This window comes from Lepidothrix coronata, unplaced genomic scaffold (assembly GCF_001604755.1).
Source record: "Lepidothrix coronata isolate B3197 unplaced genomic scaffold, Lepidothrix_coronata-1.0 Scaffold98, whole genome shotgun sequence".
In the NCBI taxonomy this organism is placed as follows: Eukaryota; Metazoa; Chordata; class Aves; order Passeriformes; family Pipridae; genus Lepidothrix; species Lepidothrix coronata.
In genome coordinates, this window is record NW_016690278.1 from 1,052,903 (window position 1) to 1,075,528 (window position 22,626).

General features: G+C 40.4%; 2 protein-coding genes across 6 annotated transcripts in view; both read right to left on the bottom strand.

Annotated features, from left to right (window-relative positions):
* Nucleotides 1-493, bottom strand: part of GAK (cyclin G associated kinase) — a 73,753-nt gene extending 73,260 nt beyond the window's left edge. For both annotated transcript variants that reach the window (XM_017822480.1, XM_017822479.1), the window contains exon 1: nucleotides 234-493. In XM_017822480.1, coding sequence (XP_017677969.1) covers nucleotides 234-375 — 142 coding nt within the window. In that variant the 5' untranslated portion in view covers nucleotides 376-493. The remainder of the gene's footprint in view (nucleotides 1-233) is intronic.
* A 1,616-nt stretch (nucleotides 494-2,109) lies between these two features.
* Nucleotides 2,110-19,272, bottom strand: LOC108500983 (S-adenosylmethionine synthase-like). 4 transcript variants are annotated; one of them, XM_017822441.1, is made up of 10 exons: nucleotides 19,063-19,267; nucleotides 16,041-16,118; nucleotides 14,330-14,452; nucleotides 13,326-13,438; nucleotides 12,555-12,698; nucleotides 11,167-11,385; nucleotides 9,556-9,738; nucleotides 7,894-8,027; nucleotides 4,662-4,810; nucleotides 2,110-3,358 (listed from the first exon to the last, which is right to left on the bottom strand). In XM_017822441.1, the coding sequence occupies exons 1-9, from the start codon at nucleotides 19,133-19,135 to the stop codon at nucleotides 4,708-4,710; spliced, it is 1,170 nt and encodes a 389-aa protein (XP_017677930.1). In that variant the 5' UTR covers nucleotides 19,136-19,267; the 3' UTR covers nucleotides 2,110-3,358; nucleotides 4,662-4,707. The 4 variants fall into 4 exon arrangements, with proteins under 4 accessions (XP_017677930.1, XP_017677931.1, XP_017677929.1 ...); XM_017822442.1 differs by adding an exon at nucleotides 16,828-17,023 and having other exon boundaries at nucleotides 2,110-4,810; nucleotides 19,063-19,171; XM_017822440.1 differs by having other exon boundaries at nucleotides 2,110-4,810.
* Nucleotides 19,273-22,626: the final 3,354 nt, after the last annotated feature.

The following is a 22,626-nucleotide window of genomic DNA, read 5'->3' on the forward strand; positions in this document are numbered from 1 at the left end:
GGGCGCACCCGGGACCCCCGGAGGGAACCGGCCCTTCCCAGGGGCCGGAACGCTCCGTCCCGGCCGCCGCCCGCCCGCCCCCACCAGGGCGCGGCCTGCCCAGGAGGAACCCTCCCTGTCCAAGAAGGGGAGAGGGGGAAAGGGGAGCGGGAGGCCCGCCGCGAAGCCCGTCCGGGCCCCGCAGCGCCGGAGTCCGCCCCGCACGGCCCGGCGCGGCCGCCGCCCGCTCTCACCCTCCGCGATGACCCGCTTGATGCGCAGCTTCATCTCGCCCATCTCCACCGTCTGCCCCACGAAATCGTTCTGGTCGCGGCTGGCGGCCCCCAGGGAGCCAGGGCCCGCCAGGAAGTCCAGGGCGGACTGGAGGAGCGACATGGCCCCCGGCAGGCACTGCCCGGCGGCGGCCGGGCGCGCAGGAGCGGGATGGCACGGAAGGGTGGGGGCGGCGGTGGCTGACGGAGCGGCTCCGCCGAGCTACGGGCAGCGGCGGCGGGACCCCTGCGCCTGCCGGGCCGTCTGCGCGGCCGCCCTTCGCTCCGCTCCCGGCCGCTTCCGGGGCCGCTGCGTCATTTACGCGCTCCGGGCGCCGCCCGCCCAGCGCCGGCCCCGCCCCGCGGCGGGAACGCGCCCGAGCGCGCGCCTGAGCCTGAGCCCGAGCGCGCGCCTGAGCCCGAGCCCGAGCGCGCGCCTGAGCCCGAGCCCGAGCGCGCGCCTGAGCCCGAGCCCGAGCGCGCGCCCGAGCCCGAGCCCGAGAGCGCTCCCGCCCCCGTTCCCACTCCCGTTCCCACTCCCGCTCCCGGTGGCCGCGGGAAGAGCAGCTCGCCCTCTCTCCCTGCTGCCCGCGGCGTTTCGCCCTAGGAATCACAGAATATGCCGACTTGGAAGGGACCCATAAAGACCATCGAGGCCTGCACAGCACCCTGCTCAGGAGTCACACCCATGAGCATTGTCCAAGCGCTTCTCGGGAGAGGCCTATGGATTTTTATTTTTTTTTTTTTTTCATTTTTTTAAAGTTGTTAAAGGCGGAAAGGTTTTATATGCCGGCATACTTCCTGTTGAAAAGCAGAGGAAAACAAGGTTGTGCCTAGTTTGCGTTCCTGTTCCACTGTTACTAGTTTGCATTCCAGTTCTGACCACCGCACCGGACTGCAGCACGAGGTGGAGCTGTGCTCCAGCCTTCCCGTTTTAACTCTCGTCTAGTGCTCTTCCTTCTACAGCTTCACTCAGAACGAACCACAAGTCGTTCTGGCCAAAAAGGAAGGTGGTAAAGAAAGAATTTCCTTTTGTGTCACAAGGTCAAGACAGGGCAGAGCCATAAACTGGGGTGCCATAAATGAAAAGTTCCTTCCGTCTATTGGTACACAGTAAAGATATGCCCTTTAATTTCCATTCCAGTAATTGCTTTCAGCTTCTTAGGGATTAAATTAATTAAATAGCACTGAATTAGCATTCTATTTTGCATTTATCCAAAATATAACTAGAAAAATGGCACATATAATAATATCTCCATAGCTCCAGATAGGGTTCATTAGGTTCAGCACAGATGAAAATCTATTTTAGAAGTACATCTCAGAGAGAAAATTAAATACTTCTTCAGTGTTTGTATTTTTTAGTGCAACTGCTCTTGTGAGGTACTCTGAAAGCATGAGTCATAAAACTAATCCTCATACAAAGCAAACAGAAGTTTGACCTTTCTTAATTTAATATCTTCATTTTGCATGCAGAGACCCTCTGAGGTCAGAAATACACAAAAGGCACTTTTACAGCCGAGCTGGCACTTCTGTCCATTCATTTTCTTTCCTAATTGCCTGTTCTAGGTTTGAGTGAAACCATGCCTCTTTGAAAGATTTAGGCTTAATTCTGCCTCACACAATCCAGCAAGAATAACCATCTTTGGGAAGTGCCTACGCAAACTCGCTGTTTGAAAAAGCTCTTTTTCAGAGCGGCCACTAATACCTCCACATGTTACACCCAAATAATTCTGTGCACTACAAATTTTTCGTTCATGCAGCTCTTTGTGTTAGCTGAATACCTGTACAGCCTGCTACTGCGGATGAAGTTGCAAAACACAATGCATAAACTGTTGTGTTCTTCTTCTGATGTGCTCTTACAATTTTTTTTCTTATGCAGATTATGACCTGCTATATACTGGGAGATTTTTATAATACATTGTAACCACATATTTCAAATAAGACCCTATGCATTTGATATTAAAACAGCAAGTTCAATAAATAAATAAATAAAGATATTTCAGTTGATCCCTGGATGGAGGCTACATTTGAATTTAGCGAATTTTTCAGCAATCTGCCGTGTTAAAGTTTATATCTGATTTGGGGAACCCTTTTTTACAGTTTAGGTTCTAGTTTAAGTCATTCTTTTCCAGAATGGTAATGAGAGAACGCGCCAATCATTCAAAAAAAGATTATTTCGCTAGTTTTGTGGAGCAATAGTTTTGTGTCTGGCTTTGGACTAGACAATACAAACTTAGCAGAGGTATCTTTTCTCTATTTGCTGGTTTCAAACAGGGCATATGTCTTTTTTCTGTTTTTTAAGAGTTTTTTTACATAGGGCAAATTAGCTACCCTCCATAAATAAAATTAATTCACTAGTCATTAGAAAACTCACTGAAATTTTTAGACAGGATCTCTAGAGCCTTAATGTACACTGTACCTGTTCCAATCCATATTTAGGGATTTCTTCAGCAGGTGGTACTCCTGGCTACTTTGGAACACCAATCAATGACAAGGGGAAGGAAAGCTTAGTAATCTATCCAATTTCTTGAAGAAAATGTCTTCAACTCTGAAGTCAGAAAGCAAGGTGAAAGAAGTCTTGCAGGAATGTGTTCTTACTGTCGGAAGTACACCGTGGGGGTTTTGTGGGGGCTTGTTTGTTTGTGTTTTGTTTGTTTGACAGTGAGCAGCGATTAACAGACACCTCCACTGAACAAATAATTTCCTCATTCAATTTAACAAAAGACATTTCATCAAAATGCTCTTCTTGCATGAGAAACAAAGCATGACAGCTTCTTAACAAAGCTCTATTTAACTTTGGAAGGGTGAAGTCTTATGACAGTGAAATTGAGACTTGTTAAAATGACACCATATGCCCATTTACTGAAATTGCTAGTGTATAGTGATCTCTGCAATCCCTTGCCATTTTAATTTCGTGCCACTATTTATTAAAACATTTTTTAATACTTTATTATTTTGACATTTCAGAATTAGCAAGGCGCACTACTATTTTCTAGAAAATACCAATTTGAGCAAATTCTAATGAAGTTTAATGCTATGCTTTATGCCTACAAGACCATATGCATACTAAATGTGATTAGTTTCAGGCAAAGATAAGGTCCAGGGTCCTGTGATAAAAAGGAAAATTGTCATTAAATAAAAAAAAATTTAAAAAATGCAAAAAATGCCCACAAAAGAATTGCATTTGGTTTTCTAATGGAAAAAAATAAGTGCCTCATCTGTAGGTCACAAGGACTGCAGCAGTTACTGTGCTAGATTGGGTTAACTGCACCAGGCCAGGTGAGACACAGGTACAGTTGTACAGTGACCTCACTTCAGCTCCGGTCTATCCAAGGAGCAATGGATTGATCAGTCTTTGCAGGAAAGGAAGCAGCTTTTTAAAACCTGCTTGAGGCTAATGTTATATTCAACTGCTTGCATTTGATTAGACTTATCACTGAAGCCTTTATTTTTCCATTAACAGGGGTGAGGGAACCTTATTGCTTAATTGTTTATCAAAACTCCCTGGTATTAAGAGTAGCTACATCACTCCAACATTCTGTCTTAGTTACCAATTTAATGATGAATTTGCTTGTCAGAATTGCTAATTTCCATTTGCAAGTCTTTTCATTCTCTGTAGTCCTTGAAGAAAAGCTAAATGATTTTGCATTCTCTCTCTCTCCATTTATGTTTTCATCCAGAGAATTAAAAGGAAAGTCATGCCCTCTAAGTGCTTTTTACAACATTTTTTTTTTACATTTCAGAAGTTGCTAAATTAAACTTAATTGAAAATTTATACAGCCAATCCCAATTCATGCAGACATGGAAAACTCAAGTTTGAGAAGGAGTAACTATAAATGAACAAAAGAATTACAACATAGGAGTTCATCAGTTTTCACAGATATGTAATGTTAAAAGCAAACAAATAACACTGCCTCATAGCTAGGTATTTTTAAGGTTACAGTGACTAATGATAAGAAATGGGTATTTTTACTAATTTGCTTAAAATTCACTAAAGTACTTAAACTAAAGCTATAGTCTTGGAAGACCTGGCCCAAATAATTATGGCAGTTTGTGCTATTTCTGCTTTCCTCTCGTGGGGAGCTCTTGAAGTTACCTCTCCAACTTCATCCTCTTCAGTACAAATTTAACGGGGTAAGCAATAGTGGGCTGCCCTGGCAGAATAGGAATGGCATCAACTTCCACAACCATCAGTGCACTTTATATCTGATCACAGTCAAATGCCTAAATTGTTCACATATTACCAAAGACAAAGCTGAAGACTATATTAGATAGAGCTACATGCATTTGAAGCGTAAGGCCACTGTGAAAGTTAGAAATCAAATACAAATAATTTTTAGTATGTCTATTAACTACAGAATGTCATTTAAGTGTACATACAGTCTTTTCTTGAACTGCTTAAAATTTTACCTGGTTATTAAGCCCCCTGTCAATAATATGAAATGTTTTGAAAAGCTTAAAACACAAGCTTTTTGGGTATTTCCCATGCAAATTCTTCTCTTCCAAAGTGCCCATAGCATGCTGTTTTTTGATAGATTGGCCTCTTCAAATCCAGCTCCCTAAATGAAAAGAAAAAACCAAAAGTGGTTCTCACACTTAACTCTACTCCAACGTACATTATGATCTGGAAATACCAGAAGCATAATCAGTATCATCCCCGGGAGAATGACAGTAAAACCTTGCTGTCATTTCCTTCCCCACACAGATTTACAGAAAGAAAGACAGTATGCTGACGGTTTCAACTTTAAAGTGACTAGAAACAGCCAGGTGTCTTCCAGTGTCTCAGAGGTGCAGTAAGTATGCAGTTAGGCTTTATAAACGTTACAATGCAGAAGCATTTTAATCGGAACCAAGTCCAGCTACACCTGGGCAAGCATCAATGTGTTTTCTGTTATTTCAAGTGTAACATGGGACATCTTCTAATGCTACTGGGCCAGAAAGAAAACGATCTCAAAAGAAGCTGCCAAAGATGATGATCTAGCAGACTAGGTAACTGTGGAGGTTTAACTGCTTATGTAGATACACTAAGTCACTATTTAGAGTAGGGTGCTTAAGATGAGTTAATTATAACTAGATAAATAATGAAGGTGGAAGTGCTTTTTAGCCTGCATAATATAGTGGATAGCAGCTGTGCTAAATGGTTGGCTACCGGTATCTACGTAGAAGTTTCTCTTTGTTTCATGAAAGGCCTGAAACATTTTCATCTGCTTGGGCTTTCTTCTATTGTATTATCTTGCTTTAATGATCTTTGAAAGCACGTTTAGAATAGACGATTCATGTTGTAAACTGCTGGAGAGAAAAGTAGTGGAGAAATGACAAAGTAAGAAGTACAAACACCAACAGGATAGCCAGTACATTTCAGATGGTGAAGAGATCACACGTTCTCACACTTATGTGGACATTTATGACATAGAGCAGCTATGTCTTCCTTCAAGTAGTATTTTGTGCAACATGGTCACATTCTGCAATGGCTACTGCAGTAGTCATTTGTGCTTGACCCTAAGCCAGAAGGCGTCAAAATATGAGTGCTGACTAAATGAAAATTATGTCAATGAATAGTTGGCTAAAATGGACAGCCAGCACCACTTCCAGGATTTTAAATACTGTGAGGCAATGTTTAACAAGGAAATATTCACTCAATGATGTTCATGGTTTTGCCAGCTTTCTTCCTTTTCTACTGCCTTCACCACTGCCAGGACTGTGTGTATTTTTAAAATGCAGCATATTTTAATCCAACAAATCAAGGTGAACGTCTGTGAATCACCACACAAATTATTGTTAGTGATGAACTACCATAATGACAAAGTTAAAGAACAGTTTTGATTGTATTTGTGAACTGATAACACTTGGAAAACATTATCTATCAATAGAAGTTGCCATAATGCCTCACATTATCTCAGACTATTAAAGTAATAAATCAGCTCTGGCCTCAGCATATATATTCCATACCCTGAAAAGGAATGCAAAAGGCTTACCATATCAGTTGATATAGCTTGTCAGAAATGTCTTTCCTTTTCAAAGGAAAAAAAGTCCTCTTATTCACTAACATGTTGATATTTTTTTTCCCTCAGAGTCAAATATGCTCAAGATTGCTCTGGAATATAGAGACTTGAATGATCTTAAGTGAATCATTAAAAGCATTTTTCTCAAATAATGAGATAGCTAACATACATGTTTCAGCATTTTAGAACAGAACTTTTAAAACCTGCATTGCTCAAAATGACAAAGTCTGCATGGACTCAAGTTCTTGCTGGTATCTATCTCAAGTTGAACTCCCATGTCAATTTCACAGACTTAAAATAAGGGTTGAACTCACAACGTGGATGCTCCCTTAAAAGAGAAAAGCTATAGTGTTTCCATTAATTCCTCTCCGATAGTTGTGTATTTCACAAAACTTTTAAGAGGACAGGTTTGGTGAAAATCAGCCAAGAGATGAGGAAGTTCATCAGGACTGAGAAGATGAACCTGTACCATTAGGTCTTAGGAAGCTGTACTACAAATAGGCAAGAAAACTGTGCCTCTTAAAAGTTCACATAAACAATCATATAAGTTAGTCATAAATGGGAGAAAAATCAATGAAAAATGCTCAGGTCAAATTACAGCTCACTGGAATGCAGGTGGGTAACTGATGATAAGGACAGGTGCTGATCTGTTTCTCTCCTTCAGCCCTTTCTTCTCTCAAAGAAAAGAGTAATTCCCATGCTTCTTTATGTGTAAGGATTATATTAGACTAAAAGACCTGCTTTTTCAGGCCCGTTAATATTCCAGAAAGGGTGGGCTGCAAAAGGCAACAGTTATTAGGTTTGGGTTTGCATGTCTTCTCTGGCTGCATAATAGCCTCAATGACACACTTGATCACAACTGAATTTTGTCTTCAAGACAGACCATCTCGTGGCTATTCTTGTTCTGGTTTTAAATTCACACAATAGTTCAGTTACCAGATCCTTAGAGAGCATGTAAGAAACCTGGATTCCTTTTTAGTTAGGTTTAGTTCACTTCAAACAGGCTGCACAAAACTGCATGACAACCAGAGACAGGCTCTCAGTGTTCAGTTTCCCCCTGTGTGTGCCAGGGCAAATTACTGCACGTAATGTCCCACTCATTTCAACAGGATTGCTCGTGACGTGAGAGCACCAGAGCCCTTCCATCTCCTCGCAGCTGTCTCGTAAGTTGTTGCCACCTGAACATCAAAGGCACGGAGACCACACTTACCTCAGTACTGCTTTCAGAAAGAGCCAATATTTCTGTTGCCTTTCAGATAAGGCAGCGATGTGGAGCCTTACACACCCTGTAAGCAAACTGGAAAGCCTAACTACATCTTATGTTAAACTTTAATTCTACTTTACCAAGCAAACTACCGCCTGGCTAATGAACTGCAACATAATTCACTATCAGGGTTGCATGTAGACATATATGGTGTAATTTAGGTAGGTCTTAGTTATTCAGTGCATTTTGTGGCTAGATTTATCAATTGGCCCTTTTATGCTGTGCTGGGAGCATGGATGAAGGAAGAGCAGAAATTATAGCAATTAGCAATTTATGACAAAGGTGACTTTCTTGAGGTTATAAGCCAGAAAGTTAAACTGTTAAAGAGAGCATTAAAGACATGATTCCATACAGTAAATACTAACATCACACAAACCTTATGATAGCTCCAAGGCGCAGATCAAAGTTTTTCTGGACAATTTCAAGCAGTTCTTCTTCAGATCTGTCTGATGTTCCATAATGAAACACTGAGATCGCAAGAGGACAACTCAGACCGATAGCATATGATAGCTGTAGGACACATGGAAACAACCCAAATACGGTTAACACAGACCTTCCTACTTTTTGCTTAAGAAAAAGGAAAGGCTCATCACATGTGTCAGGGCAGTTTGCAAACATCTTGTCTCCACAAAGGAAAGCAGGGGATATGCTTTTGCTATTTGTCTTTTATGTTAGAAAATTATGTTTTCCTCAGAGAACGTTCAGCCTGGTCAAATACTAGACCTGGGTGACATTCCTTTAAAGCAAAAGAGGTACTTTCTGTCCTTCTCAGGTACTGCCATTCTTCATGCAGTTCCCTCTATTATCCGTCTTGCCCTTTCAGTATGAGAGTTGGTTAGCATGTAAACAATATCCATAGGAAAAACAGTTGTCATCCTCAGTGGAGGCTGGCAAAGTCTCAGCGTAGCACACAGCTATTAATGGGCTGAAAACACTTCTGCGTTTCCACTTCATTTTTCCTTTTGTTAATCTTTAATCCAGCCCTCCATGACTTCGCAGGACATTGGCTTCTCTGCTCTCCCATCCTCCATCTTACCTTCTTTGCTAATATCTGAGATCTCCATAATCTGCTGTTAAAAAAGTCAAACTTGCCTTGTCTAGAGAAAGGTTCATGTCTGAGAGAAGGTCCCTGAAAATTACTGGAATGACAACGTTCCCACCTAACTCAAAAATATAGACAGTGATGTAGGTGTTCAAAACTGACACTCAAAACGTGCATACCAAGAAATCAGAAGTTTATCTTCTGTCCCTTCAGAAAAAAAAAAAATTATCAACAACTGGCTAACCAACACTTCTTTGTGCCTGGCTTATTCTCAGTCTCGCCTTTTCCTGACTAACTCCAAACTAGCAGGTATCAAACATATGCACAACATCTAAAGCAAGGAGCCTTGTTCCTAATTGAGATGTCTGGATACTTATATCATGGATCATAACTACATCCAGTGGGCTTTTCTTTTGGTCCATGGACAACGTAAAATGTTTTAAACACACCTCTGCAGCAAAACATCAGCCAGATTGCTGCTACATTTTACTTATTTAGTAAATGAGCTGTGTAATGAGTTATTATGTAGCAGCTACTCAGAACCAGTATGTTCATAAACTAGTATTGCAAACTGCCTAGGCAAACTTCACTTGTTTAACAGCCACACTGGGTTCATATTTAATGGTGAAACTGTCTATGTGTCAATAAAACACCTCCTTCTGCTTCTTAGACATAGTAATAACAAAAATTCCTCCACAAGGAAAGAAGGGCATTTTGTTCTGAGTATACAAGGCCAATGAAGATTGTTCTTGCTTTAAACTCTCTAAAACAAGTGAATTTTGCTTGTAATCACATCTCACACCATAGCAGTGTACTAGGATTGTGAATGTAATTTCAAATGCAGCTTAAAACAGATTAAGTTACAACCAATATAATCATGTAATACAGCAAGTTGCACAACTACACCTAGACAGTGCTACCATAACTGCAATGTGCTGTGCAGCCCAGGCCGGAATGTCTCAGAATTTGGTGTATTACTTTCATGGTTTGTCTTACCTGGATTAGTACCCTTTTACACAGACCAGCTTTCACCAGAGATTTTGCAATCCAGCGAGCTGCGTAGGCTGCAGAACGATCAACTTTGGAGGGATCTTTCCCAGAGAATGCACCTCCACCATGGGCTCCCCAGCCTCCGTATGTATCAACAATGATCTTCCGACCAGTCAGTCCAGCATCGGTCTGAAAGACAAACAACTGAGTATATTCACAGGCACAATAGCTCATCCAATCCCATACTAGGTTAGTGGGTATAGCTTTGTTTGGTATTTGCCACAGATACAACTCTGTTCACAGTGTTCACATTCACATGCAACTGTTTAATGTAAGAGTTCTCTACATGACTGGAATACTTTTCAGAGATGTACTAAGCTGTCTGGGCTACAGTCACTTTTGAAAACCTTTAAGAATGTGGCACAACTGTAAACATGAGAAAAAGAAAGCTCACTTCAAATCAGCAATCATGAAATAGTGTTTCTGGGTTACTGGACAAAGTCTTCACTCAGCAACACTTTGATGAAGGCCAATAATTTAAAGCAACAAACGCAGATCACATATGACCGAAAAGGTTAACAAGCTTCACTTAGATACCCATACTAAATGGGAAGCAGGGGCTTCACGTAACTTCAACTCAGTGCTGTCAGAACATGAGTGCTGAGAAACTCTAGCTCAGTTCATGTTAATGGTTTAGTAGTGACACTAGTGACACAAGTGATACTACTCTTCTTCCTTCACTCCTGTGCTCCTGATAATGGAGTCCCATGCTCTTGTGTAGACTTTTTTTCTGCCTCCTACAACTTGATGAACTGATCTAACTTGCTCAACCAGCAGAGAATTACTGCCTCTCTGTCAGATTAGCAAAGCTGGCAATGGTGTGTTGATAAATGAACTCCAGAGTGCCGAGAAATTCCATCCTAAAAGAAGATAAACTGCACTAATCCACTATTTTTATATCTCCAAATAAGTAGTGTGGGAGCAAAGCTGACATCTTTTTCTCATTGAAAGGGGTATCCCTACATCAGCCCAGTGTCATCATAAGCAGATCTTGTAGTTTTAATTCTTATGAAGTCTTCATACAAAACTGTAAAGTTTTCTGTAACATACTTTTTTTACAATTTCACAGCAATGACCTTCTTATCTAGTACCAGCACATGGTAAGCAGAACATGCATCAAATTCCAATGACTACTGAGACTTAATACATTAGGCCTCCCTTGAAATTCGTTCCACTTTACAAATAATTTCTATGTATATATTAGATCTATTGTTATTTCTGGTTTCGATTTTTATCGTGAAAGTGAAGAGATAGTTCCAGCCAGACATTTTAGCATGTAACTTAAGGACTGCATTTTGCTCATTTGAAATACTTTCTGAAAGCAAGACGGAGATCCAAGAATCTGTACATTTGGCTGTCGAAGCAGGTAGAGCTTCAGTTTAGATACCAGCTGTCCAGTAAGAAAACTCCAGTAGGGATGACTGAAGCTTCCTTAAAAATGTATAGACTTCTTGGTTAAAGGTATGCTAGTTCACTGTATTATTGTTTAAGAGAACATTCACGAGCATGTGGCAAAGTAGAATCCAAGTCTGTATAGGCTATCATTTTTCAAAGTACCTTAGGACCACCTTCTATAAACTTTTCACTTGGAAGGAGATGATAAATGGTGTCCTCATCAAGATACTTCTCTGGAATGACTTTTTTAACAACTTTCTCCATTAGCTCCTTCTGTATTTGTTGCAGTGTTATGTCTGGGGCATGATTTACTGAAATCACCAGTGTGTGCACTCGGATGGGCTCCAGTGTGCCATTACACTCCTTGTATTCCATTGTGACCTGGTGAGAAAAAAAAAAAAAAAGGACAGTGAACGCTCAGGGCCAAAAGAACCAGTCTGAGAGCTGCAAATGAACCTCAGCTATTTTCTGCAGCCAAAAATTAACAGATGAAGAGAAATAGGATGAAAAATGATGGATTGCTGTCAATGCTTAAAGTCATTGTAAAGAAAAAGAAATACAGAAAGTACTGAAGTACTACTACCAGAAGAGCTAACTAAAGGACATTACATATCGCCACAGAAAAGCAAAACAACAAGGAAGTTACAAAATCCTATGATTTTAGCAGTTGATGCTAAAATCATTCATGGTCTGGTATGCTAACCTAATTTCAGATAGTAGATTACCAAAGTAAAACCTAAATAAATTTTGGAGAACCCTGCTAAAACGAACAACTGTAGATCAGATTATAGGCTGTATCCTTTGCTCCTAACTATTGTACATGGCTTTTATGTGCATGCAAATATTAACTGGCAGTGCTTCATCCTTAGTATCTGTTTTCTTACAGACTAGAGTGGTCTCTCTACTTTCCCACCCTTCAGACATGCTTGAATAGGTACATCTTAGAGAAATCATCTTATTCACATGTTCACGTAGTCCTGTCAAGATGTAGGGATTAAATCCATGTTGTACTGCAACAACAGCAGCAGTATAACCCAATGCAATTCCACACTAAATACCAGAACTTAAGACTAAAACATCTCGCTGTCTTAGAAATGCCACGTGCATGTCTTTCCTTTCCTTACCTGCAGATTTTAGAGCCTGGAAGACAGAACTTACTGTCTTTGAGACATCCAAAGTGCATCACACTTACAATAGGCTCAGTGACTCATCCACTCAGCTCTGCAACACAGCTGTCAGTGGTTAAATTTGCTCAGGAAAAAAAAAAAATCCAGCTGATCATTGGTAATTTGTTGATATTCTTAATTTCCAGGGGGGAAAGAAGGAAAATACAAGTATTGTTTTGAGGAGACCTGCTAAGACACTGATAGAACAGTTTAAACAAACCATATGTGCTACATACAAATGGTACCTTATCAAACTCACACCTCCTTGGATCATAATAATGACAGCACCATTTTTGACAAACATGAAATCTGATATAATAGCACATAGGGTAAATGATTGCTATTGTTTCTCACCTTTACAGTTCATGCATCTATGTTACAAACCTGTGTTTTCCCATCTGGTCTAACCCAAGGCCACGTTCCATTCCGTTCCAGAGCCCTTATAGTTGCAGTTAGTTTGTGTGCCAGGAGGATTGTTAAGGGCATACATTCCTCAGTTTCATCAGTAGCATAGCCAAACATCAAACCCTGCATCAAAAAACAGGGAACTGCATTGAAAAATGGGAAAATAAGCTGCTCATTTCCATATTCGCTTTCCATTTCTGCACTTGTCTTTGCCACATAGTACTTTAAAATCACCCAAGCTTAGCAAGAGACAGCAGCAACATGCAGAGTTAACACCCTTTGACACATAACCAGCCTGAAATAACATTTATGTGCAAGAATCAGAACCACAGCAGGGGCTGGTTCCCAAGAATGGTTCTGCCTTAAAAATCCATAAGATCCCTCTTCAAAGTCTTCATAAACATAAAGCTCATTAAGACTGCTTAGTTTTCTCCCCACACATGACAACTGAAATCTCACAGCAGTTGTTGCCTGAGAAGTAAAACTAGGCTAACCAAGGACTTGAAAGACCAGAAACTAACCAACTGATAAAAATGAAATTGTAGCTCTATCCCGTTAAGGACACTTGATACAGGGAAAGCCACTTTCCTTGAAACTAGTGAAGGCTGCAATACTTTTTTTGCACTTCCGGTGATTTAAAAGAGTTCTAATTCTTACAGTTTGAGCAATAGTTTTTAAGGAAAGTCTCTGGTCCAATGTAATTGCAATTGCTTGCACATTTACTAGATTTGAGTAAGTGTCTGGAATTACCTGATCCCCTGCTCCAATGTCATCATCACACTTGCCATGGGAGATAGCATCCTTGATCTCTTTACACTGCTGTTCCAAGGCCACTAAAACTGTGCAAGTCTTATAGTCCAGTCCTAGTGAAGGGAGTTTTGGGAAGTCAGGTCATATATTCCCAAGAGTTCACAAACTGCTGGAGAAGTTTTTAAGGATTATCTATTTATCTTGGCTAAAACTTTCAAAACTCTAAACACGTAAACTTCCTATACTACATTTTTTTATTGCCAACAGAAGCAGACAATGAGCACATTTATATAACAGTTCCACGATATGGGAAAATTAGTTCTATTAGGTCAAACTTAAATTCTTTAAATTGACAGCATAAGTGTAATCCTACAAGCTGCCCCACCCAAGCTTGTTACATTGTTTATTATTATTGGGGTTCAAACCATTTGCTATCAAATCTGGGAGAGGAGTGTGGAAAATGTTGCCAGAAACCGATGTTCAGTTTTTCTTGTAGTGTGTTCTAGGGTTCAATAGAATGAGAGAAAAAATGTATATGTCATGCATGAAAAGGGAAGACTGAAGGGAAATAGTAACGTGTTTCAACTGCTGAAAGGAAACTACTTTGGGATATATGTTAAGAATACATAAAGAATTCCCATTTGTGTGAACTTCAAGTGTCACAGGCTTATGCACCCCAAGGACAAGTAACATCAGTGTTAAAGCTTTCATAGCACAAACCTACAGATGCACCCACCTTCTGACATATGTGCAAAACCTAGCTCTTCTGCATCAGAGAAGCAAGAGACACCTGGCTCTTTCAAGAATAAGTCTTTTATAAGTATGCCACCTTAAAATAGCTCCTTCAATACTACACACTGAAAATTACACATCAACAATATCTGTGAGTTTTCTCCTAGGCCCGGATACCCATTTCACTTCTTTCTCCAGAAGAACATTAAAAACATGACTTTGGCCACACACAGAACAGACTTAAGAATGGACACATGTAGGATCTCACTCACCTTTGGAAGAGTCATCATATCCTATCCTCTTAAGGGTCTCTCTCACAATTTGTTGGTAATCTACTATAGCTCGGGATGTGATCTCTCCACAGAGCAAAATCATTCCAGTTTTTGCTACACACTCTGGAGAAAATATGAAACATCAGAATTTTACTGCTACTATTCTACAGTTACACAGAGAGATCCTGAAGATGGTTCTACAAGCAAAGGACTAATCATAAGGGAAACTCAGTGTAAAGCCTTAGCCTTACACCTTATACCTAGAGGTCTGTGTGCAATCACTCTTCTCCTCATCTGACATGAACATTTAAATGCCTGCATGTGGTGGGGATCTCCTGTACCCAGTTATCCTATCTCCACAATGGCCAGCAGAAAATATTTATAAGAATAGATCAAGTATATAAGGCTGTTTCTCCAAGTAATTGCCTGGTCTTCAGCAGTTTCAGGTCAGAATTTTCCTGAAGCTAAAGGGACATAATTTATTAACAGATGGTTTTACCAGTCTTTGATGTATTTTTGTTACTGTAATTCCTCCAGTTGCCCTTGGCAACCACAAAAACTTTTAGCTTCTACAAGATCCTGCAGCAAGAAGCAATGCAATTTCATGGCAAATTTTGTGCACAATCACTTCATATTTTATTTCTTCGTTTCTTTCAAGAGTCCACTTGGTTTCCAAACTTTTCCATTTTATGTAAAAACACATAGCAAACAATCACAAAAAAATTTACTACAACAATATGACCTACTATCTATGTAATTACGTCACATCTCAGTCTTCTGTCTTGGTAAGACAAATTGATGGTGTTTCTCACATCTCTTATCACGTTTTTCGTTGTTATTTTTGCAGCATTCCTATGTTATCATCTTCAGCTTTTCAGCAGTTTTGGAACCATAACTGCCTGCAATACTGAAATACACCCTTCATCAAGTCTAACACTTATGCTAACCCCTCCCTCCACATCTCCTCACTGCTCACATCTGTGCATCAAGGTTCACATAAAATTTTTCAGATGAAGTGTCAGATTAGATCACTGTGTTTATGGGATGCAGCTAGTCCTCTGTGCTGTAACTATGACCTTGATGGCTCGTTCTAAAAATAAAATTATGGTATTTGGAAAGCTCTTTAGACACATTCCCTTTCTGTGCGTACTCCACTGTGGCAACCCAGCTTCTTCCAATTGGATAATATGTTCACAGCCTCTGTGGGTGATATGGTAATGCATGCAGAATACAGCATAGTCCTAATGGAAAGTCCCACAAAAAAATCAAGCCACTTTGATCAGAATCACATTCAAATGAACTTATCCTTCTGTGAACAACAGGCACCGCCGTATTCACCCTATAAAGACATGCACCTTGACATATATCTTTCCTCAGTTCTTTTTTCCTCTAATTTTCTTAGTTTCCTCTTTATTATCATCTTCAACAGCCACAGTTTCCCCTGATACCAATGGCTTCTCCTGCTCTACTTCTTATATGTCATCACTTTTAATTTGCACTGAGCTACGTGTATTTCTGTTCATTTTTTGCAGTGTTTTTTCTGCCTTCTCTTCTCCTCTGAATAAGTGAGCCAAAGCTAGCCTCTTGACTGACTGTGGAAATCTTGACTGACAGCCAGCTGTTGGAAGAATTTTGGATCAAAGGATACTATATCAACATTGACTACTTGTTGTACTTCATTAATCTGTTTTTCTGTCTGGATTGTACTTACCACAGGCAACCTTGGCATCTGGATCAATACTGAGATGAGCATCTACGACAGCATCACTTATCTGATCACATATCTTATCTAGAAGATAAAAATAAGATAGACATCGCATTTCTTTTTGTAATTAAAAAAATTGATTTCTTCATAAAATTTAATTCCCAGAGGGCAAGAAACTTCTTTTTATAGGGCATCTGCCAAGAAGCAATTTTACCAGCTTATATTCTGAAAGGTATGTTTTCACTTCTCTCCTCAAGTCACTTCTATCTGACATTTTACTGTCATCTGCACAGGCCAGCAGCCTCCCAGCGAGGGGACAATGAAAAAGGCTTGCAAAGGCATCCTGAAATAATAATTTCAGGAGAATAGAAGATGTAGTAGTTTTGGAAGTGTTTAAGCTAGGACCTTTCTGTAGCAGTTGTGCACTCTTCTCCTCTTCTATTTCAAACTTTGTATTGCATTTTCTGTATGAATTACTTGTTTTAACCTACATCTTATAACTGTCTGAGATTTGCATTTCCAGTACTGTTTGTCCCTTCTGTACCTGCAGTGTGGACCTCTGAAATCTCACATGTGAACGCTTTCAGATGACAAGAGACATTGCCCTCCCTACAAAGGGTACTGAAGTCCACTCCTGCAAATATGCACTGCTACCTGGCTCATTCAAGTTTAGAAAAGCTTCTGCAAATTTTCTCTCAGGGACAAATATTGGCCCCTCACAAATTTTCACAGTTATTTCTGAGAGCTGGTCTTCCTGTTTTAGGAAAAAAGCACTGCAGAAAAAAAGTTTTACCTATTCTGTCTTTAGCACCTGTGACCCGTTGTCCAAATAAGACCTCAGTATGCCAAACACATTTGGCTTGTTAAAAGTTAATGAACAATTTCGTGGACAAATTGATTATATCTCGTTAATGTAAACGGAACCAGGTAAAAGCAATCCATGTTATTACTTCCAAAGTACGTGTTTGAAAGGTTGCATATCTGCAGAACTAACATGAGGAATAAGAATTAATTTTCACCCACCATCATTAACAGAAAAAATTTATCCAAAATATGTTCAGCACAGCTGGATCTACAACACTGTCTGTATCAGTAAGTCAGGTGCCTGTATAGTTTGTAATAGTCTGTGTAATTATACATGTAATTGCCAATTGAAAATAACTTCTCTCAAGGGCCCACAGAGAAAATTAATGTAGAATCATAACTGAATGTCCACACCACCTTAAACTACTTATTTACTTTTACAGACAATCTAGTTTGGAAGCAAACAAACATCAGAATGAAATTATAAGGCGAGACTAGAGTTACTCTGTACCACAAAAGAACTGTAATTCAATGCAAAGTTTAAGTGTAAACTGAATTTTGTGTGAACCGTAAGGTAATATCTTACAGTACAATCTAAAAGCAAGGAAAAGTGAGATGTGCTAGCCTGTAGCTTTGAATAGATAAACCACTGTGCTATCAATATCACCACACTCAAATACAAACTAAACCCAAAAGCAAAGCATGAATGCTAAAAATACATGTGCCCCTTCTATTCATACAGGCTACAGTGACTTCAGCATGAGATTTTTTATGGAAGGGCAGAGGTTGCTTCTTCACTGGCATAATTTTCACAATCTGAATCAGCAACTTCTGTATCTTTTATGTTCTGTTTCTAGCATTTTCCCCAAACAAGCTGAAAGTACACATTTCACTGTGCACTTCTTGATCATTTGCAAAGTAAGTCCAACAATTTAGAGGCCCGAAGAAAAAGCAAAACAGAACAAAGGAACAAAAACCACACCAACTCGATAGCTGTAAAGCTGCATTATTTCGCAGCTTAAACATTATCTTCCTGAAATTTCTTGCAAGCACATTCACTCAAAGATTACAAATCCTGGTTCCAAAGTTTATCACCTGACAAACTGAGTTCTGAAGACTGTGAAATTGATCCACACCGAAGGGTCCAATGCCCAAGCAGCAACTGTTAAGTTTTACTGCCTTCAGCTGCGTACACAATTACAACAACCAGTGCACTGTTCTAAAGCAAACAAGTGGTTATGGTGGTTCAAGATACAGGTGCCACATGCTGCAGTGGTCTTGCAGTTGGACTTTTCAGTAGGAGTCGGGCAGACAGGCTGGTATAACTTGTTTCATGCTGTACCATTCCCACCTAATGAGTAAGAGTCCTGAGAATATGGATACACTTGTCTGCAAATGTTCCATGTTTGACACCACACTGTTTTTCTATTTTTTTTTTGTCTTTCCTTCTACTATGGAAAAAGTAAGAAGTAATGCTTTTTTTAGTCTAAACATTAAAATGCTCCATATGAAGGTACTGACATAGAAGGAAATGTTAGTACCCTTACTGTAAATCTGAGTCACTACTGTGCCTCTTGGAGGTCCAAACTTCCTCCAGTCCCTCAGTTAACATGGCCTCTAGATTGGTGTTGGTTTAAACAAAGCTGTATGAAAATTAGCTGATTTTAGTGAACAGCAATTAGGGCTGAAGCATTGTCTGCACTTCCAGACCTGGAAAATTCAATGGTTTTGTACATCCTACACCATATGCAAACTTGTGTTAGAGAGAGCAGTGTGACACATAGACACATGCAGTATTATAGCAGTCACTGGAATAGAGCTCTGATGAAAATTAATGCTTATTACTCCAAACATTTCAGAGATTCGGAGTTCAATGACCACCTATAATATACATGTGCATAAAGTATTATTTTTTTCATTACAGAATAAAAAGTAAAATTGTAATTCCAGTATACATGGCAGCTGCAAGTCTACCTGTACAGGACCAATCCATGCTTTCTAAAGCAAATTTTTTAAGTTATCTATACCAGATTATATTGCATATTAAACAAATAGGGCACATTCTAGTCAAGTAAAGACACTAATCTGAAACTATTAAAAATAATCAATTGGGTTTTTCTATCAATTTCTCCATTGCAAGAGATATGACTGAACTTCCATCAGATAGCATTCTTCACTGAGAAGTATTAATAAAAACAAAGATATAATCAGAATTTTTACTTACCAGAATGTCCTTCAGCAACAGATTCTGAGGTAAAAAGAAATCGTTTTTCTTTTTTTGCAGTGTGAATTGACATGTCTTTGTATCTTTCACAAGCTTGCAAATGAGAAAGACCCGAAGCAAGTGGACTACAGAACAAGCACAAGCAGAAGGTGAAGTGGAAAGGTTAATGTGCCTGCGCAAACAGCTGACGTAATTGCTCCTCTCTGTTTGCTCCTTGGAAGTTCAACAGGTTAAGACTGATCTGTGTGGCTTTTACTGCTTTTTATGCACTGCTACAGAAACTTCTTTCATAAGACTCTCATGTGTGGTTAACCTCCTACTTTTGCACGCTTCCTCTAGCCTCCATTCTTAATTGCTGACTAAAAAGCACTTCAAGATGAGATGTTATCTCAGCACTGAGATGTTATCTGAATTTGTAGGGACAAATGATGTTTTCAACTAGGCACAGTATCCATAGTTCGTACTCATCTGCAGTAGCGAACTGTGCAGAAATGTGTCTCTCTTTACCTGAGAACAAATGTTCATAACGGTTCCAGGTGGTAAGAACTGTGCTCTTCTTCCACAATACTGTTTATGTCAGAGGCTAAGTCAAGAGCTCTAGAGCAACAAAACAGCATGCTCTGTAGAAACAGGGGTGAAGACAGTGGGTTCATTATAAGCTACCTTGAATTCTGAGACTAAAAGCTATGCCCTAGCTCAATGAATCTTAAACTTGTTAGTGCTCAGGCTCTCACAATTCATTTTACAAACCCCTTTTCTCCTGCTGTTTGCCTTGATGGAGGGACACTAGTAGGGAACAGCTAGACTCAAGTATCCAAACTAAGCAAGGAAGTGCTGCCCATTTGGAAGCACTATTTCCCTTTGGCTTATTTCATACATATACATATGCAATACAGTGCAACAACACACCTGAGCACCTGAGTGCAGCACAGTATCAAAAGGCTGCCTAGACACAACAGGTGTGTCTAGTCTTAAAAACCCTTGTGCTGCTGAGCAGCTCTACGCTGCTGCAATACATTTTGTTGAGCTCAGCTTCTCCAAATCACATGTCATTTCTGAAAATGTTGCTCCGTAACCTAGGCATGTTAAACATCGGCAAGAGTGGTACTGAGATGCAGGTCAAATTTCAGTGACAACAGAAGGCTTTACAACTGGCCATCACAAGCAAACCACATTCCTTACTGGACCACCAGTCTCACAAGAGATGTGTGTTCATTCTGCAAAGAAGTCTTCAGTGCTAGGAAGCAGCATGCCTGCATTTCAAGGCACTTCCCAGAAGTGAGGTATATGAAGTAATAAAAGCAGTAATGAAGGCAAGGCACTTAAACAAATAAGACAAAGCCAACCCTCAAAAAAATAAAGCAAAATTGTATCTCAGCTGCAATGCCTGGAGAAGGCACATCCTAACTATGGTAACTCAGGTGGTAGCTAGTATGCTGCAAGAGGTTTGTCACTCTCAGAGAAAAACCAGCCCTCTGGAAAGGGATACATGAAGAGGTGACTTAGTTGAAGGAAAGAGACCATCTGCACCCCTTTTGGTTTTGTCTTTTTGTTTTGTTTTGTTTTAAATCCTAGGAACAAAAGTTTTGTGTACATAACAGCAAAAAAACCACTGGTTCTCCAGAGGACAACGGTTGTTAAAGTGTTTGTGGAGGAGAGCAATAAAGAGAAGACTTTAAACCACAGTTAAGAATTATCAGAAATGCCCTATGAAATCCATTAACTCATCTATTTCGTTGCCTTTCTTTCATATCAGAATTTATTACGATACAATAAAAAACTAAACTAGTCATACAGAGATTTGTGTGCCTGGAAGTATTTAAATTCCGTGTAATAAATGCACTTCAAACTCAAGTTACATGTTCCATAAAACACTTCATACAAAGCAGTGAAAAACATTCATACGAATAATTTCAGTCTACCCAATCATTTATCCTTATTACAATACATTCTAAAACACTTGTGCTTTACACTGTTACACCTGGTAAGGTGATGGAACAGCTCATTCTGAAGGCCATTGCTATCCACATGGATGACAAGTAGAAGTAGTCAGCACTGACTGACTAAAAGGAAATCATGCTTAACCAACCTGATAGCCCTCTACAATAGGACAACCACCTGAATGGATGAAGGGACAGCAGCGGATATTGTCTACCTTGACTTCAGCAAGGCTTTCAACAGTTTCTCTAACAATATCCTGATAAGTAAGCTCAGGAATTGCAAGATGGACAAGTGGACAGAGAAATGAATCAAGAAGTGGATGAACAGCAGATCCCAGAGGACCATCAGTGGTACAGGGTGTAGTTGGAGGCCTGTTACTAGTGGTGCTCCCCAAGGTTCAATACTGGGCCCAGTACTGTTTAATTTGTTCATCAGTGACTTGGATAAAGGGGCAGATGCCTCCTCAGCAAGTTCAATGATGACACAAAGCCGGGAGGAGTTGCCAATACCCAAGAGGTATCACGTAGCCTTTCCAAAGGACCTCGACAGGCTGGAGGGATCATCAGAGCAGAAATGTCTGAAGTTCAACAAAGGCGAGGGTCCTGCACCTGGGGAGGGATCACCCCAGGCACGAGTAAAGGCTGGGGGCTGACCTGCTGGAAAGCAGCTCTGTGGAGAAAGACCTGGGGGTCCTGGCAGACAACAAGCTGTCCATGAGCCAGCAGTGTGCCTGTGTGGCCAAGAAGGCCAGTGGGATCCTGAGGTGCATTAGGAAGAGCATGGCCAGCAGGTCGAGTGTGCTGATTTTCCCTCTCCGCTGTGCCCTGGTGAGGCCACATCTGGAGTGCTGTGTCCAGTTCTGGGCTCCTCAGTACAAGAGACAGGATGCTCCTGGAACTGGTCTAGCAGAGGGCAAGAAAGATGATGAGAGGACTGGAGCATCTCTTTTTTGAGGAAAGGCTGGGGGAACCAGGCCTGTTCAGCCTGGAAAGGAGACAACTAAGAGGGAAGCTCTTAGTATGTAAGAGGTATATAAGTATATATATAATGTATAGAATGTATAGAATGTATATATATAATGTATATAATGTATGTAATGTATATAAGTATCTAAAGGGGGTGGGTGCCAAGAGGCTGAATTCAGACTCTTCTCGGTGGTGCTGAGCAATAGGATGAGAGGCAATGGGCAGAAACTGATGCACAGGAAGTCCCACCTGAATATGAGGAAGACCTCATTTACTGTGCAGGTTACTGAGCACTGGAACAGGTTGTCCAGAGAGATCATGGAGTCTTCTGCTCTGGAGATAAGCCCTGTGGACACAGTCCTGAGTAACGAGCTGTAAGGGACCCTGTTTGAGCAGAGTTGGACCAGATGACCTCTGGTGGTCCCTTCCAACCTTACCTATTCTGTGGTTGTGTCTTATACAATATTCTCACTCAACATATATTCCCCAGTAGGGTACACGTATACTCCAAAAGACTGAAAGTAAAAGGAAAAAAAAAATTACAAAGAACAGTCAATATTTTCTGAGTCCTGCATTAAAAGTATAGAAATATGGCAGAAAATAAACTCTCTGGTCTTGGGAGATCAGAGGGGCTGGCTGCCACTAGGCTTCATTTCTG

What these genes read in the sequence shown, in the direction of transcription:
- LOC108500983 (XM_017822441.1), bottom strand. Translation starts at nt 19,135, where the DNA reads ATGTCAATTCACACTGCAAAAAAAGAAAAACGATTTCTTTTTACCTCA. An exon ending in TGTTGCTGAAGGACATTCTG is followed by an intron (nt 16,119 to 19,062) that starts GTAAGTAAAAAT and finishes TTTATCTTCTAG; the next exon opens with ATAAGATATGTGATCAGATA. An exon ending in AGATGCCAAGGTTGCCTGTG is followed by an intron (nt 14,453 to 16,040) that starts GTAAGTACAATC and finishes TATTTTCTCCAG; the next exon opens with AGTGTGTAGCAAAAACTGGA.